Consider the following 14,833-nt stretch of genomic DNA (forward strand, 5'->3'; position numbering starts at 1 on the left):
TTTCCTCACACTCCCTTTAATTGTCACAACATCTCCCAGCACTAACTCCTGGCAACCTCCTTCTGTTCTACTGCTTTCTCTTTTCCAGAATTTCATATAAAGGGAACCACACAGTAAGTAACTTCTTGAGTCTGGCTTCTTTCACTTATCCTGAAGCATTTAAGATTCATCCATGCCACTGCCTGTATCAGTAGCTTGTTGCTTTTTATTATGGAACATCCCTAGTTTATCAACTCACTTGTTGAAGAACATTTTAGTTATTTCTAGGTTTTGGTAATTATAAACCATGTTGCTAATAAGCATTGATGTACAGCTGTCATGTGAATGTAAGTTTTTGTTTCTCTAGGAGTAGCTTTGCTAAGTATACGATGCATGGAGTATGTGACATTTAACTTGGTGAGAAATTGCCAAACTGTTTTTTCAGACTGGCTGTAGCATTTCAGATTGACTATACCAACTGGAATGCATGAACATTCCAGTTGTTCTGTAACTTTGCTGACACTTGTATGCACTGTCAGTGTTTTTTATTTCAGCCATTCTAATAGATGTATAGTAGTATTGGGTTGTTATTTAGTTTGCATTTTACTAATGACCAGCGGTTTTGAGCATCTTTTTCTTTAAAGATTTATTTATTTATCTGAAAGACAGAGGCAGAGAGGTGTTCCAACCGCTGGTTTACTCCGCAGATGGCCGCAAGGGCTGGAGCTGTGCTGATCCAAAGCCAGGAACCAGGAGCTTCCTCCAGGTCTCCCACATGGGTGCAGGGACCCAAGGACTTGGGCCATCTTCTACTACTTTCTCAGGCCATTATAGCTGGATCAGAAGTGGAGCAGCCGGCACTCAAATCAGCACCCATATGGGATGCCGGCACTGCAGATAGTGGCTTTACCCGCTATGCCACAGTGCTGGCCCCTTGAGCATCTTTTTATGTGCTTTTTTGGTATCAATATATCCTCTTTGGTGAAGTCTTTGTTCACCTATCTTGCAGATTTTTTTTTAAACTCAGTTGTTATTTTCTTATTGTTGAGTTTTAAGAGCTCTTTGTGTGTTCCAAATGTAAATCCTTTATTAGAAATGTAACTGAAATTTTTCTCCGGTGTGTAGCTTGTCTTTTTAGTCTATTAATATATTTTACAAAGCAAACATTTTTAATTTTGATAAAATCCAATTCATCAACATTTTTCTTCTGTGGATCCAGCTTCTGGTGTTGCATCTAAAAACACTTCAACTGGGGCCGGTGCTATGGCGCAGCAGGTTAATACCCTGGCCTGAAGTGCCGGCATTCCATATAGGTGCCAGTTCGAGACCCAGCTGCTCCACTTCCAATATAGCTCTCTGTTATGGCCTGGGAAAGCAGTAGACGAGGGCCCAAGTCATTGGCCCCTGCATCCGCATAGGAGACCCAGAAGAAGCTCCTGGCTCCTGGCTTCAGATCGGCACAGCTCTGGCCATTTGGCCATTGTGGCCAATTGGGGAGTGAGCCATCAGATGGAAGGTCTCTCTCTCTCTCTCTGTCTCTCTCTCTCTCTCTCTCTGCCTCTCTCTCCTCTCTCTGTATAACTCTGACTTTCAAATAATAAAAATAAAACTTTTAAAAAAATGAGTTTACCTAATCCAAGATCACAAAGATTTTCTTTGATATTTTCTTCTAAATGTTTTAGAATTTTTATTGTACATTTAAATCTATACTGTCTCTGAGTTCATTTTAATTTCAGGTGTTTATGAGCTGAAGTTCATTTTTTAATAGGATGCCCAACTATTCTTGCATCCTTTATTGAAAAGACTATCTGTTCGACCTTTTTTTTAAAATTTTTTTTAAATTTTAAATTTTTTTTTTTGGACAGGCAGAGTGGACAGTGAGAGAGAGAGAGACAGAGAGAAAGGTCTTCCTTTACTATTGGTTCACCCTCCAATGGCCGCTGCGGCCGGCGCACTGCGCTGATCCGAAGCCAGGAGCCAGGTGCTTCTCCTGGTCTCCCATGCGGGTGCAGGGCCCAAGCACTTGGGCCATCCTCCACTGCACTCCCAGGCCACAGCAGAGAGCTGGACTGGAAGAGGGGCAACAGGGACAGAATCCGGCACCCCGACCAGGACTAGAACCCTGTGTGCTGGCGCCGCAAGTCAGAGGATTAGCCTATTGAGCCGCGGCGCCGGCCTGTCTGTTTGACCTTGAACTGACTTTGTGTCTTCATATAACGTTAACTGGGATGCATGCCTGGATCAGTTTCTGCAGTTCCTCAGCGGATTGGGCAATGTATTGAATCTTTCACGAATACCAAGCTGTCTTGATAACTGAAATTTTATCTTTTTTTAAGATTTATTTTTTATTTACTTGAAAGGCAGAGTTAGAGAAGGAAAGTGACAGACAGACAGACAGATCATCCATCTGCTGGTTCACTCCCCAAATGGCCACAACAGCTGGGGCTGGATCAGGCCAAAGCTAGGAGCCTGGAGCTACTTCTGGGTCTCCTGCGTGGGTACAGGGGCCCAAGCAATATGCATGCTCCAGATTCCTTTAGATTAGCATTTGTGTAATATATATTATTCATACTTTTAATTTTATGGAGATAAAAATCCATATATATAAAATGTGCCATTTTGTGGTATGCATTTCAGTGGCTTTTAGTGCCTGTGCAATATTGTGCCATCATTGTTACTATCCAATTCCATGACCCAAAAAGAGAACCTGTACCCATTAAGCAGTCACTTTGCATTCTGCTATGCTCCAGCCCAAATCCAAGGTCATGAAGATTTATGCCAAGTTTTCTTCTTAGAGTTTTACAGCTTTAGTGCCTATATTTAGGGCTTTAATCCATTTTGAGTTAATTTTTTTATGTGGTGAAAGTTAATTCTTTTGTATGGTTATCCAGTTGCTTCAGCACAATTTGTTGAAAAGACAGTACTTTTCTTATTTAAAGAGTTCTGGCACCAAAAATCAATTGACTATAGATGTATGGGGTTTACGTCTGGACTCTTGATTCCTTTTCCATTGATCTGTCCATCTGTCTGCATGACAGTACCACACTATGGTTGTTTGCATCATTGTCCCCTTATATATAAGACATAGCTTTTCAGTCATTCATGATCTTGCTTTTAATACCTAGGTTTTAGCAGCTATATTGTAATATATCTGATATAGTTTTCTTTGAGTCTGTCTTATGTAGGAGTCACTTAATTTCTTAAATTTGTAAATATCTCTTACCTAACTTGTGACGTTTTTGGCTATAGTTTTTTCAAATTCTTTTTTTCTGTATCCGTCTCTATCTCTTCCTTGAGGTTCCACCTGAACAGTAAACATTTTGCTGTATTGCATCAGGGTTCCTAAGGTTCTGTTCAATGTTTTTGAAAAGCTAATTTTCTCTTTTTGTTTATATTTAATCATTCCTGTTAACCTATTTTTGAGTTCACTGATTCTGTTATCTATGCTCTGCTACTGCACCCCTCCAGTAAGGTCCTTAAAAATTTGGTTTTCAATTCTAGAATTTCCATCTGATCCTTTTATATTGCTTCTGCTTCTTTGTGAGAACTTAAATCTTGCTACTTGTTTCTTTTTTTTAAGATTTATTTTTATTTGAAAGAGTTACACAGAGATAGAAGGAGAGGCAGAGAGAGAGAGAGAGAGAGAGAGAGAGAGAGAGATGTCTTCCATCTGCTGGTTGACTCTCAATTGGCCACAATGGCCAGAGCTGTGTCGATCTGAAGCCAGGAGCTTTTTCCAGGTCTGCCACATGGGTACAGGGGTCCAAGGACTTGGGCCATCTTCTACTGCTTTCCCAGGCCATAGCAGAGAGCTGGATAGGAAGTAGAGCAGCTGGGACTTGAACTGGTGCCCATATGGGATGCTGGCATTGCAGGCAGTGGCTTTACCCACTATGCCATGGCGCTGGCCCCTCCACTTATTTCAATGGTGTTCTCTCTTACTTCATGGAACAAGGTTATAATACCTGCTTGAAAATCTTTTGATATTTCCAAAATTTGAGTGATGTTAGCATTAGATTCTGTTGTCTTTCCCCTGGAGAGTTCTTGAGCCATTTCTGTTTCTTTGTATGTTGAGTAATTTTACCCTTTACACTTTGAGCTTATTACATGAAACGCTGGTGCCTGTTAAGATCTTAGTAAAAGTGTTGATTTTTGGCTTTGGAAGCAGTCAGATTGTTTAGATTCAGATTACAAGTCATGATCCACTTTCCGTGGCCCTGGTTCTTGTAATAGCAGATGAGTCTTCCAAGCCCTTGGTGTGAGATCTGGCTCCAGTCTGTGTGCTGCTCCATGTTCAGTATATAGAAGGTTGTCTAAATACAGTGATTCCGTTCTCACAGCTTCTGCTTTGGTGTTTTGTGGCTGTCCCACCCTGTGCAGCTCAGAGCTGAGCCCAGGAGCTCACTTACAGCGTCAGAAGGCTGCTTTGTCTGGTCCCCTGCTCTCTGCACACTCACCAGCTCCCTGTGGTTCTGGGCTTCCAGCCTCCCTATCCTAGTATAGGTATGTACTTCCCGCAGTTGAGTTTGCTCTGGGGTTAAACATCAAGAGAAGAGAGAAGGGGAAAATGGTAGTGATTCTTTCCAGGTTTAACTTCATGGGCCTGCAGCCTCTGGAGGTCCCACCTTCAGAAGGATCCCACACTCTACTCAGATGAATTATCTTTCTTACCATCTTGAAATTCTTGATATTTGTCTAAAGTACCCTGAGTTTTCATTTTATGCTGCACACCATACATTACGTAGCCTGTCTTGATTTCCCTACACCTTCAGACTCACAGCACTCGTGTTCCTAGCTCCTCTGCTTGGAGAGAATTTGTTCTCAGAATGTTAGATGCCTGGGAGGCCACCACAATCAACCATCCACCAGAATGCTGCTTGGTGACAAGGACTTGTCCTGGAGGCATGGCCTGGAAAGAAAACAAAAAGAAACAGATGGGGCTTCTCTCCATACTCTCTAGTCCAGTGAAGGTTACTTGCTTATATCCACTGATGGTTCGAGGATTTGGTCTCCCCTTGGGTGTAAACTGGAAACTCCCCACCATAATGGTCGTGTTTTCTGATTTGGATTTTCTTCTTCAGTCCACCTGCTACTGTGTACTTTTCGGAATCCATGCATAGTTTCTTTATGTATTCTATCCTGGGCTTTTAGTTGTAATCAGTGAGAAAGATGTGGTGAAGTGTGCTGACGCCATGTAGATGGAACTGGAAGCACTTTTTTTAGAATTTTTTTTTTAGAATTTTCAAAGTACAGAGGTTGATCCAATGAGTTTGGTAGCAGAATGGGTGAGGATTTGGCTTTGATCATAGTTGCTCTCTGAGCCTTAGTTCTCCAGCTATAAAATGGTGATAACATTTGTTCAGTAAGCATCTGTTGAATGCTCACAATGCAATGGTATCAGAATGAAGATTAAGAAATTCTCTAGTGCTGTGTCCAGTTTTACAGCAGCGTCACTGACTAATAGGGGCTGAAACCCAGCTGACTCCTGGTCCAGAGACCTTCCCACTGCATCTACCTCCCAGGCCAGGGACTTTCCACTTCATGTCAGCAGACATTTTTCTCCTTGGTTGGTTTGTTGTGTGTGTTTCCTTAAGGTGATCTGGCCTTGTAAAGCAATCATTCTGGGCTTGGTGAATTTGTGAAGCAAAATGTATTACAGGGCAGGAGCGGATGGTCTGCTCTCCTCGCAATCTGTCAGTGCATTCCTGGACACCTGCTGCAGATAGACCCAGCCCAGAAGAAAGTGGAAAGACACAGCAAGACCCAACAAGACACTGCCCTCAAGCATTTTCCACTTGCATGGGGGTCAGAGGAGCGTGCATATGGGACTGAAAAGCATTTACCAGTAGGATGGGGAAGTTGATAAGGTTCCATTTAGTCATAACTATAAGCAATTTTGAGTAGAAGGAAGTACTTGAGTTTGGCCTGTAGCTTGGATTAGCCACTTTAAAGCTCTGTAAACCAGGGAAGCTATTTCATTTTCATAGTCTCATTATACAGTTGCCAACTTCATGGAGTCCTTATAGTAAAAAAATAAAATAACATCCAACATTTACTAAACCCCAACTATGTGCTTTTATAAAAAAAAAAATCCCAATAGGTAAGTTTTACTTTTATGCCAGCTTGTAAGCAAGGAAACTGAGGCATAGATTAGCTAAGTGATATATGCAAAATGTCCTTGGTGCACAGCCTGATGAAGGAGTGGGGGAAGGTAAGGGTGGTCCCTCCGCCAGCAGGAACCTGAAGAAGGCAGAGGATGGGTTCTGGAGACAGAAGTGACTCTCAGATGCCTTAGCTTGGGCTCCCTTAGAGCCAGGTATGCATTTAGGGGAAGAAGGTTCTGAGAATACAAGAGTGAGAACCCGGGGTGTGAGGAAATACGCTGCTGTCACCTGTGTGCCTGCAGCCTCAGCCTCCCCACTTGTGCATTGATGGGAGAGGGGGTGCCCTGAGGTCAGCAGTCTCAGATGCCAGTGCCTTTGGACGGTAATGGGAGTAACAAGGCCAAGTGTAAGTCAGTGGGAAGGGGAGAGGTGGACCTGTTGTAAGGGTCCCTGCCCTTCAACCTCATCATAGTTTGTGAGTGCAGTCTTTGAGGACAGAAGGGCTTCAGTGTTGCCCATGGGCAAGGAGGAGGAGCATACGATTCACGATTCACGTCTGCTTCCCTCATTGAGCAGGGGGGAATGCTGGTATGCAGGAATGCCTGGCAAGGTCACTTCTGATGGGAGAGGCTGGGAATCAGCCCAGCCTGGGAAAGTGGACTCTGAAAGGTCTCCAGTGTACTCAGGTTCCTGGGTGGATTTTTCCATCTTTCACACGTGCGTAGGTTACATGACTTGTACTTCTCTACTCTGGATTTCCTCTGCTCTTGTGTGGCCATATCCTAAAAATCAAGGACCTAAAAAAAATTATGATCAGACCCCTTGTTGAAAAAAAACAGGGAAGCACAGAGGTCTCTAAGTCTGGGGCACCAGGGGGAAACCCACGGAAAGGGCACTCCAACACCAGACCTGCGGAAAGGGAGGGGAATATTGTCTGAAAGACTGTGTTGTCCAAGTAAAGCGCTACCGCTGGCTGCTTCTGGCTGCCCCAGGGCGTTGCAATTCTCAGATCAGTCCGGATCACCCCAAGCTCGCTTCCAGCTCTGAGCAGTTCAGGGCCCATCCTGGGGCTCCGAGCCTTCCTTTTTCCTTTTTCCTTCACCGGGGCCCCAATCTCCCTGCTTTGTTCCTTCAATTGTGGTGAAATATACCCAACTTAGAAGTTTCCCTCTTAACCCTTTTAAATGTGTAGTGCGGTGATATTAACGACATTCACACTGTTGTGCAACCATCAGCCTCCCTGTCCAGAACTCTTTTCAGCTTACAAAACTGAAACTCTGTACCCATGAAACAAAGATTCCCCGTTCACTCCTCCCTGCAGCCCCCAGAAACCGTCACCCTACCTCTGTCTCTGTGTACCCACCTACTCCAGGTACCTGCCGTCACTGGAATCATACAGGAACTGTGGTTCACTGATCGACTTTTACTGCACCTAATCTCTTCAGGTTCCATCCGTGTTGCAGCATGTGTCAGAAGTTCTTTTTTAAACCTCAATAATTGTCCATTGCATGAATTTCCCGTATTTTATTTGTCCATCTCTGTTGATAGGCGCTTGGGTTGCTTCCACCTTTTGGCTGTTGTGTGTAATGCTACTGTGAACATGAGTGCACAAGTATCCCTTTGAGTTCCTGCTTCCAGTTCTTTTGGTTATAACCCAGAAGTGGCCTGTCTGTCGTTTATGTTTGTGTTTCTCATTGTCCTCCTCTCTCCTCACACTGTGATGTCTCTGTAGGTTCTGCCCCTGGAAAACAAGATGAAGGATGCTCGCCATTTCCCGGCCATGCTGTCTTTGGGAATGTCCATCATCACCGCCATGTACACCGGCGTTGGAGCTCTAGGCTACCTGCGTTTTGGAGATGACATCAAGGCCAGCATAACCCTTAACCTGCCCAACTGCTGGTACCTTCATGGGCTGTTAGGTGGTGGGGCCTAAGGGGTTGGTGGAGACATGTGGGTCACTTCCTGCTCCCTTCCACAGTTGGGAAATTGAAGTCTACATAGATCCCAGAGGGAGAAACAGAGTTGTCATTGGAACCATGGGTTCCAGATACTCTGTCCTTCAACAGCCTCCCAAGTGGACTTAAACCGTCCTTGATGTGTTAGTGTGAAGGAGGAGGAGACAGAGGTGAGAACCCTTGGTCACCTAAGGAGAGAAGCGAGGGGCCCTGGAGGAAAGCAAGAGGCAGGGAGGTAGTCAATGAGGGGACAACACTTCTTACCTTTCCAACACTCGGGACCACGTCTTGCTTGCCACTGTGAGTGGTTCTCACCCCCAAGTCCGGGTAGCTAAGATGAAAACTACAAAACAAAAACCATTTGGGAAGACCACGGGCATATGTAAAAATTTTCCTATCAGATGTCCCCAATTCACGCAACAGATCGCTGCTCTTGTTCAACAGGGCCGCTTTAAACAGACACACAAACCCATCCTGCCTTCTGCTGCATTTTCCTATGCCAGGCATGCCATTAATTGCAAAAGCTTCTGTCTTTTTAAGTTTCACTTGGAGGCCTGATCTGCCTCAGTGGCGCTCTTTTCCCAAGATGATCAATGTCATTCATCAGGCATTTGCAGCATGCCAGTCTGGATGCGTGGAGGTGTGGATGGTGGTGTCAGTGCAAGTAGACTGTGATCTTGAAACCTCACTGCCTTCCCCAAGTCATGATCCAGCACAGATGGAGGAGAGGTAGATGGTGTTTGTACACCGAGTATAACACAGATCAGACAAAGAAGCTAGCAGGCCTCGGGGGCTTCCAAGCCAAGAAGGAACATCTCAGTGAGGCAGCAGAGGAATGTGTTGTCCAACAAGACAACTACGTCCAAGCCAGGACAACCGTGGTACTCCTGGATTTAAGTTCCAGTGGCTCCACCTACTGGTTTCCCGTCATGGAAGATTTCACCTCTCTGAGCCTGTTTCTTCATCTACAAATCAGAGTGGTCATGAGGACGTCTAAAAGCAGCTGACATGTGCTGCCTGCTCAGATGAGGGGAACTTCAAAAACTGATGAGATTGCCACCAACGGGAATGGATTAAAGAGGCTGTTCCAGGCAGCAGGACCATTGTGAGCAGGAAACAGAAATGGGAAGGTGGTCGCTTTAAGGAAATGCCGCCCCTCACACACACACATACACACACACATGCACATTGTTAACATGAGAGATGCATCTCCCACCCTTGTAGATTCCAGGGAAATAGTCTTATCTCACAGGTTTAAGAAAAAAAAACTCAGTGTCCCCTGAAGCACCACACACTCTGGCCGCCACCTCCCGCCTACCACCTGCATGTAACCCTTTCTCCCTTTCTCACCTGTCACCATCCCCACACAACCCTGTTTATAAATCATCTCTTCCCCAAGGATTTGGGATTCCCCAGTTCTCTAGCCAAGCAAGAACTTTGGGGGATCCAGAGAATTCCAAAGAACTGAGACATTTAAAGAACTAGTCTTTTAGACCCAAGGTGTTGGGTCTGAGCCACTTGGCATCAGCATCTTCCTGAGCAAGGTTTCTGCCCTGGGTCTCTCTTTCCTACAGGATAACATTGACCAGCAGCAAGCCATCGTGGCCTTTGAAGGTGCTGCCGATGCCTGTGCTCAAGGTTCCTTGACCCCTCCATTATTTCCACTGAGTCCATAATGCTTCAATAGTTTCACCGCACACTGCAGTGTGGCTCCCTCTTGACTGTTAAGCTCCCATCATTTTCAGACAGAAGAACCAAAGCCATTGTCCCAAGGGCTGATACTTGAAGGGGCCAGGGGTCAGAGCACAGTAGCCTGGAAGAGCCTCACTCTGCTTTGTCTCACAGGCTGTACCAGTCAGTGAAGCTCCTCTACATCGTCGGCATCCTGTGCACCTACGCCCTGCAGTTCTTTGTCCCTGCAGAAATCATCATCCCCTTCGCCGTCTCCCAGGTGTCAAAGCGTTGGGCATTGCCTCTGGACCTGTCCATCCGCCTGGCCATGGTCTTCCTGACAGGTGAGGAGGAAGCAGAGCGAAAGTTCCTGTTGAGCTTTCCCACGGGCTACCAGCACTCAGCCAGATGGTAGAGGATAGTCATCACAACCAGCATTTGCTGCATTTCAGGGACCATTGTAAAGCTTTGCAAATATGTTCTCATTTAACACCTGGAGACAATGCCATTCTTGTACGTACCTAATTAGACAGTTTTATTTATTGGTGTCCAGCCTAAGAGAGGTACACGCCTTATCAAACAATAGTCTTAACAAGAACAGGCATCTGTTGAACATTAGTGGTGTGGCAGGCACTGTGCTGACTTTGTTCTAGTCCACATCTCATAGGATTTTATTCAGTGCTCTTGAGAACTCTGACAAGGGAGAACCATGATCAACCCTACTTGACAAAAGATGAAACCGAGACAGGCAACAATAAGGAATTGGCCAGGAAGTGTGAAAGGCAGGATTTGAACCCAGCTCATTTAAGTCTGGAGCCATTGTGCCCTTTTCTTCTGGCACAGATGTTGAAAGTGAGCAGCCAGTGCCCATTTGCTGGTCTAACCCAGCAACAGCTGTTGTGTGGCCCTCACAGTGTTACATGTATTCAGGCCAATGTTAAAAATCTGACTGAGCTCATAACACAACCAATATCTCTAATCTGGGGGAGCCATACAATGATTTGGCAAAGCCCAAGGTCACCTTCCCTTGCTGATTTTCTTCTTTGGAGGTGTTTCATTCTTGTTTGTCCAATGAGCCAGGGATGCTACACTCAGAATCTTAGAGATTCCAGAGAGGAATTTGCCTGAAGTATGAAGATAACAACTCCTTAAGCCTAAAGCTACAGTTTCTTCATGAACTGCCTCAATTAGTGTGTACAAATTTGTAAATCAAAGGAAAGATAGCTTGTTGAGTGCTTTACATGGATTTTAAACATTAAGCCTTACATAGTATGAGCCATAAAACCTACAAGGGTAGCTGGTAGTTACTCCCGTTTTGCACATGAGGAAACACACTGAGAAGGCGTGGAGACTCGGCTGAGGCCACACGAAGCAAAGCCAGACTCTTGTCTTGCAGTCTCCTTTCTTTTACACCACACACCTCCTCCAAGGGAGGCCTAATCAAGGCTTCTGGGGTTTCCTGGAGACCAGCAACATTCTTCCATCAAGTAAAGTAAAAAATGTAAAACCCAGGCCTGGGGCGCCTGTTGTGCAACAGTGGGTTAAGCAGCGGCTTGGACACCTGCGTCCCACATGGCATGCCTGGAATTGAGTCCCACCTCTGCTTCTGATCCAGCTGACTGCTAATGCCTACCCAGCAGGCCGCAGGTGATGCTTCAAGTAGCTGGGTCCCTACCACCCACACGGGCACCTCCGTGGAGTTCCTGGCTCCTGGCTTCAGTATAACCCATTCCTAGCTGTTGGGGATTGAACCAGTGGGTTTAAGATTGATCTCTATTTGTCTATCATCCATCTACCTACCTACGTACCTATCTACCCGTCTATCATCTCTGTCACTCTGCCTTTCAAATAAGTGAAAATAAGTAAGCTTTAAAAAAAAAAAAAAAGCAGGATTGTGAAACATCCTGCTGAAAAAACAACCCAATTTCAAAATGTTTAGCATTAGTGTTTCTTTGTTTGGTGTTTTCTGACACGGATGTAAAACCTGAGGAAGACACTTGCCTACAGAGATCCTGTGGATCTTTTTTTTTTGTACTCAGATTAATTAAGTGTCCAGGTGGTAGCTCTGGGAAGGCAGGATTTTGTTTTCATATTTTGCCTGTTGGGTACATTGATGTATCCCAAACAGTTTAACAACTCCCAAGCACTGTGGTTGTGGTTATGTTATTAAGCAAGAGCTCAAGTTCTATCTTTGTGCATGTGTAGGGAACTAAAATGCACTTCAGTAGCATAAAGATGATATTAAGCTAAAAACATTTGAACAACAGCTGCAGAGAAACAGCTCTATCTACATTTCTTTTGCTGCCTTAAACAGGACCTCCAGGAAAAACAGTGCCGCCATACCTGCAAACTCTTGGGGAAGTTTAGCCACAAGTAGACAGAGCACTGTCGCTGGAGCGACTACCTGCTTAAACTAGCTTTACTAAGGCTATCGTGCCTCCCGTTTGTTCTTCCATAGAAGGCCTTTCTCTCCTCTCCCTTTGCCCTTATTAAGTGGGTTTCCCAGCCCCAGTCGTCAACTGTTCCGGAAGCCAATCCTTCTGCAGACTCTGGAACTCCTAATCAACTGATTTCTTCTGTGGATTTGTCTACTGTCACTTCCGTCACAGCCCCCAGATGCAGAAGTCATGTGATATAAGTGTTTGCTCCCAACAATACACACATGAATAGATGAGGGGTCTTCAAAAAGCAAGTGGAAAAATGGAATTAAAAGATAAGTTTAGTTTGGTACAAAAAATTTGGAAATCCTTGCATAGTTTCTTTCATGATACGCATTTTCTTTGTTTTTCTTTAAAGATTTTATTTATTTATTTGAGAGGTAGAGTTACAGAGAGAGAGCGCAAAAGGTCTTCCATCTGCTGGTTCACTACTCAAATGGCCACAACAGCCAGAGCTGGGCCAGGCCAAATCTAGGAGCCAGGAGTTTTTTCCAGATCTCTCACATGGGTGCAGGGGCCCAAACACTTGAGCCATCTTCCACTGCTTTCCCAGGCCAAAGGCAGAGATTTGAATTGGAAGTGAAGCAGCTGGGACTATACTGGTGCCCGTATGGGATGCTGGTACTGCAATGATATGCATTTTCCATGAACCTTTTGAAGACCCCTCATATCTGAAAAATAATTGGAAAAAGATATACCAAGTTTTTTATGTGTAACCTCTAGGGAGTGTGATTTGGGCTTTTACACGACTTTTTGATTTTTATTTTCTGTAACTGAATTTCTGGGAAACAAAAGTTTGGCTAAGCCTGGGATTCTCTATCTGCCCCCATCACCTCCCATAGGCATCTTGGCCATCCTCGTCCCCCGCCTGGACCTGGTCCTCTCCCTGGTGGGCTCCGTGAGCAGCAGCGCCCTGGCCCTCATCATCCCGCCCCTCCTGGAGATCACCACCTACTACTCGGAGGGCATGAGTCCCCTCGCCATCATCAAGGATGCCCTGATCAGCATCCTGGGCTTCGTGGGCTTTGTGGCAGGGACCTACCAGGCCCTTGATGAGCTCTTAGCATCAGGAGAGTCTCTGACCTTTTCCAACTCTACTTTTATTCAGTGAAAATGGCACTGGTCCTCACCACCAGCACCTCACCTGTAATGGCAGGGATCTCTTTATATGCCTTATCTTTTTGACATTGCTTTGCCTTTTCTCTGGGTCAAGTCATGCTGAAACAAGCCAAGATTCACCTGCTACAAGGTGTAAATGGTAATTTTAAATTTTTTTTTGTTGTTAACGCCTTTTTCTTTTTTCAATCTCTAGCTTTCCACTACATAGAGAGCTATCTCATGGAAGGCTCTGGATTCTACCCAATTTTTTAGTAATTCACCTGGTGAATTTAATACCTTGAGTGGGGTTAGACAACAGCAGGGGGCCCTAAAGGGCAGCAGTTGGCCGAAAGAGATGCTGGCAGCTAAGGCTGACCATGCTTTGGTAGACGAGAGGTTTCCCCTTTTCCCTATCACTAAAGGGAGCAAAGACTAGGAGTGGGGACCTAATCCACAACCCACGAAGGTGTGTGCAGCTCCAGCATTGAGACTGGATAGGCCCAAGATGGCCAATGTGAGTTGCAGCTCTTGGATAGAAAGGAGCAGATAATGAATTTACCAAACCACTAAATAAAGCCTTGGCCCTGTTCAAAGATACCAACAGTGAACAGGAGGAAGGGAAGTAGCTCTGTCAGTGGAGAGAGAGGTTTTGTGGAGGTAGATATGAACATTATGTGAATAAACTATCTCTTAATTCTTGCAGCAAGCATTCTTGATTACCCTTGTAATCAAGTGTAGTGCAAGTCTCTTATAGAATGTAAAAATGGCCATGAATTCCTCTTGACAGTGCAACCTTGCAGCTTCTCCTGTTTGCAGGAGAATGTCATCTCTCCCATCTTTGGAATCTGGCCTTGACCTTGTAGCTTGCTTTGGCCAATGGGACCAAATGTGTTGCAAGTAGGGGTTTGACGATAGCTTGTTTGGGGGCACTTGCATTTTTTGCTGCTCTGTTGCCGTGAGACCACCAAGTGAAGAAGACTGAGATAGTCCAATGGAGGAGGAAAGACCAAGTGGCACAGAAATGAAGCCTCCTGAGTCCTGTTCCCCACACCAGTCAGCCTGCCAACTTCCAGACATGGGCAAAGCCATCTGAGACCATATTTACCACGGTCAGGTTGATCCAGACCATAAGAATCGTGCAGATGATCCCCAGAATTGTGAGAAATAATAAATGTTTGTGGTTTTAATCTGTAAGGGGTGTGTGTGTGTGTCGTGGTGGGAAGGAGCCTTAGACAGTGAAAGCTCCCTGATACATCATTCTACAGGGACACATGGATGAGTGAGAAGCTTCCCTGCCCTCAAGCGGCCAATCTACCTGCATTGTGAGAGAGTAACAGGTGATCGTTAGACACCATCGGAGTCCTTATAAGGGCCAAGGACATTGACCACTCTAGAGTCCCAAGGACGACTTTCCACAACCGGTGTCATCTGAGCTGGGTTTTGAGTAGCCCATGTCCCCAGCAGTGAGTCCAGCCTTTCCTTCCCTTTGTGCTGCTGCCTGGGCTCCCAGGACCGGTGCTCATGTCTGATGTCAGCCAGGGGCATCAGTCAACCTGAAACTGCCTCAGTCGACCTGATACTCTGCCTC

The 14,833-nt window shown here is 45.3% G+C and overlaps 1 protein-coding gene across 1 annotated transcript in view; it reads left to right on the forward strand.

The window, feature by feature from the left end:
* The window catches only part of SLC36A2 (solute carrier family 36 member 2), a 34,155-nt gene extending 19,736 nt beyond the window's left edge, over positions 1-14,419 (forward strand). Inside the window, exons 8-10 of the mRNA XM_062188810.1 lie at positions 7,816-7,982; positions 9,884-10,053; positions 12,990-14,419. Coding sequence (XP_062044794.1) covers positions 7,816-7,982; positions 9,884-10,053; positions 12,990-13,258 — 606 coding nt within the window. The 3' untranslated portion in view covers positions 13,259-14,419. The remainder of the gene's footprint in view (positions 1-7,815; positions 7,983-9,883; positions 10,054-12,989) is intronic.
* The last annotated feature ends 414 nt before the right edge of the window (positions 14,420-14,833 follow it).

This window comes from Lepus europaeus, chromosome 4, assembly GCF_033115175.1.
Source record: "Lepus europaeus isolate LE1 chromosome 4, mLepTim1.pri, whole genome shotgun sequence".
Lineage (NCBI taxonomy): Eukaryota > Metazoa > Chordata > Mammalia > Lagomorpha > Leporidae > Lepus > Lepus europaeus.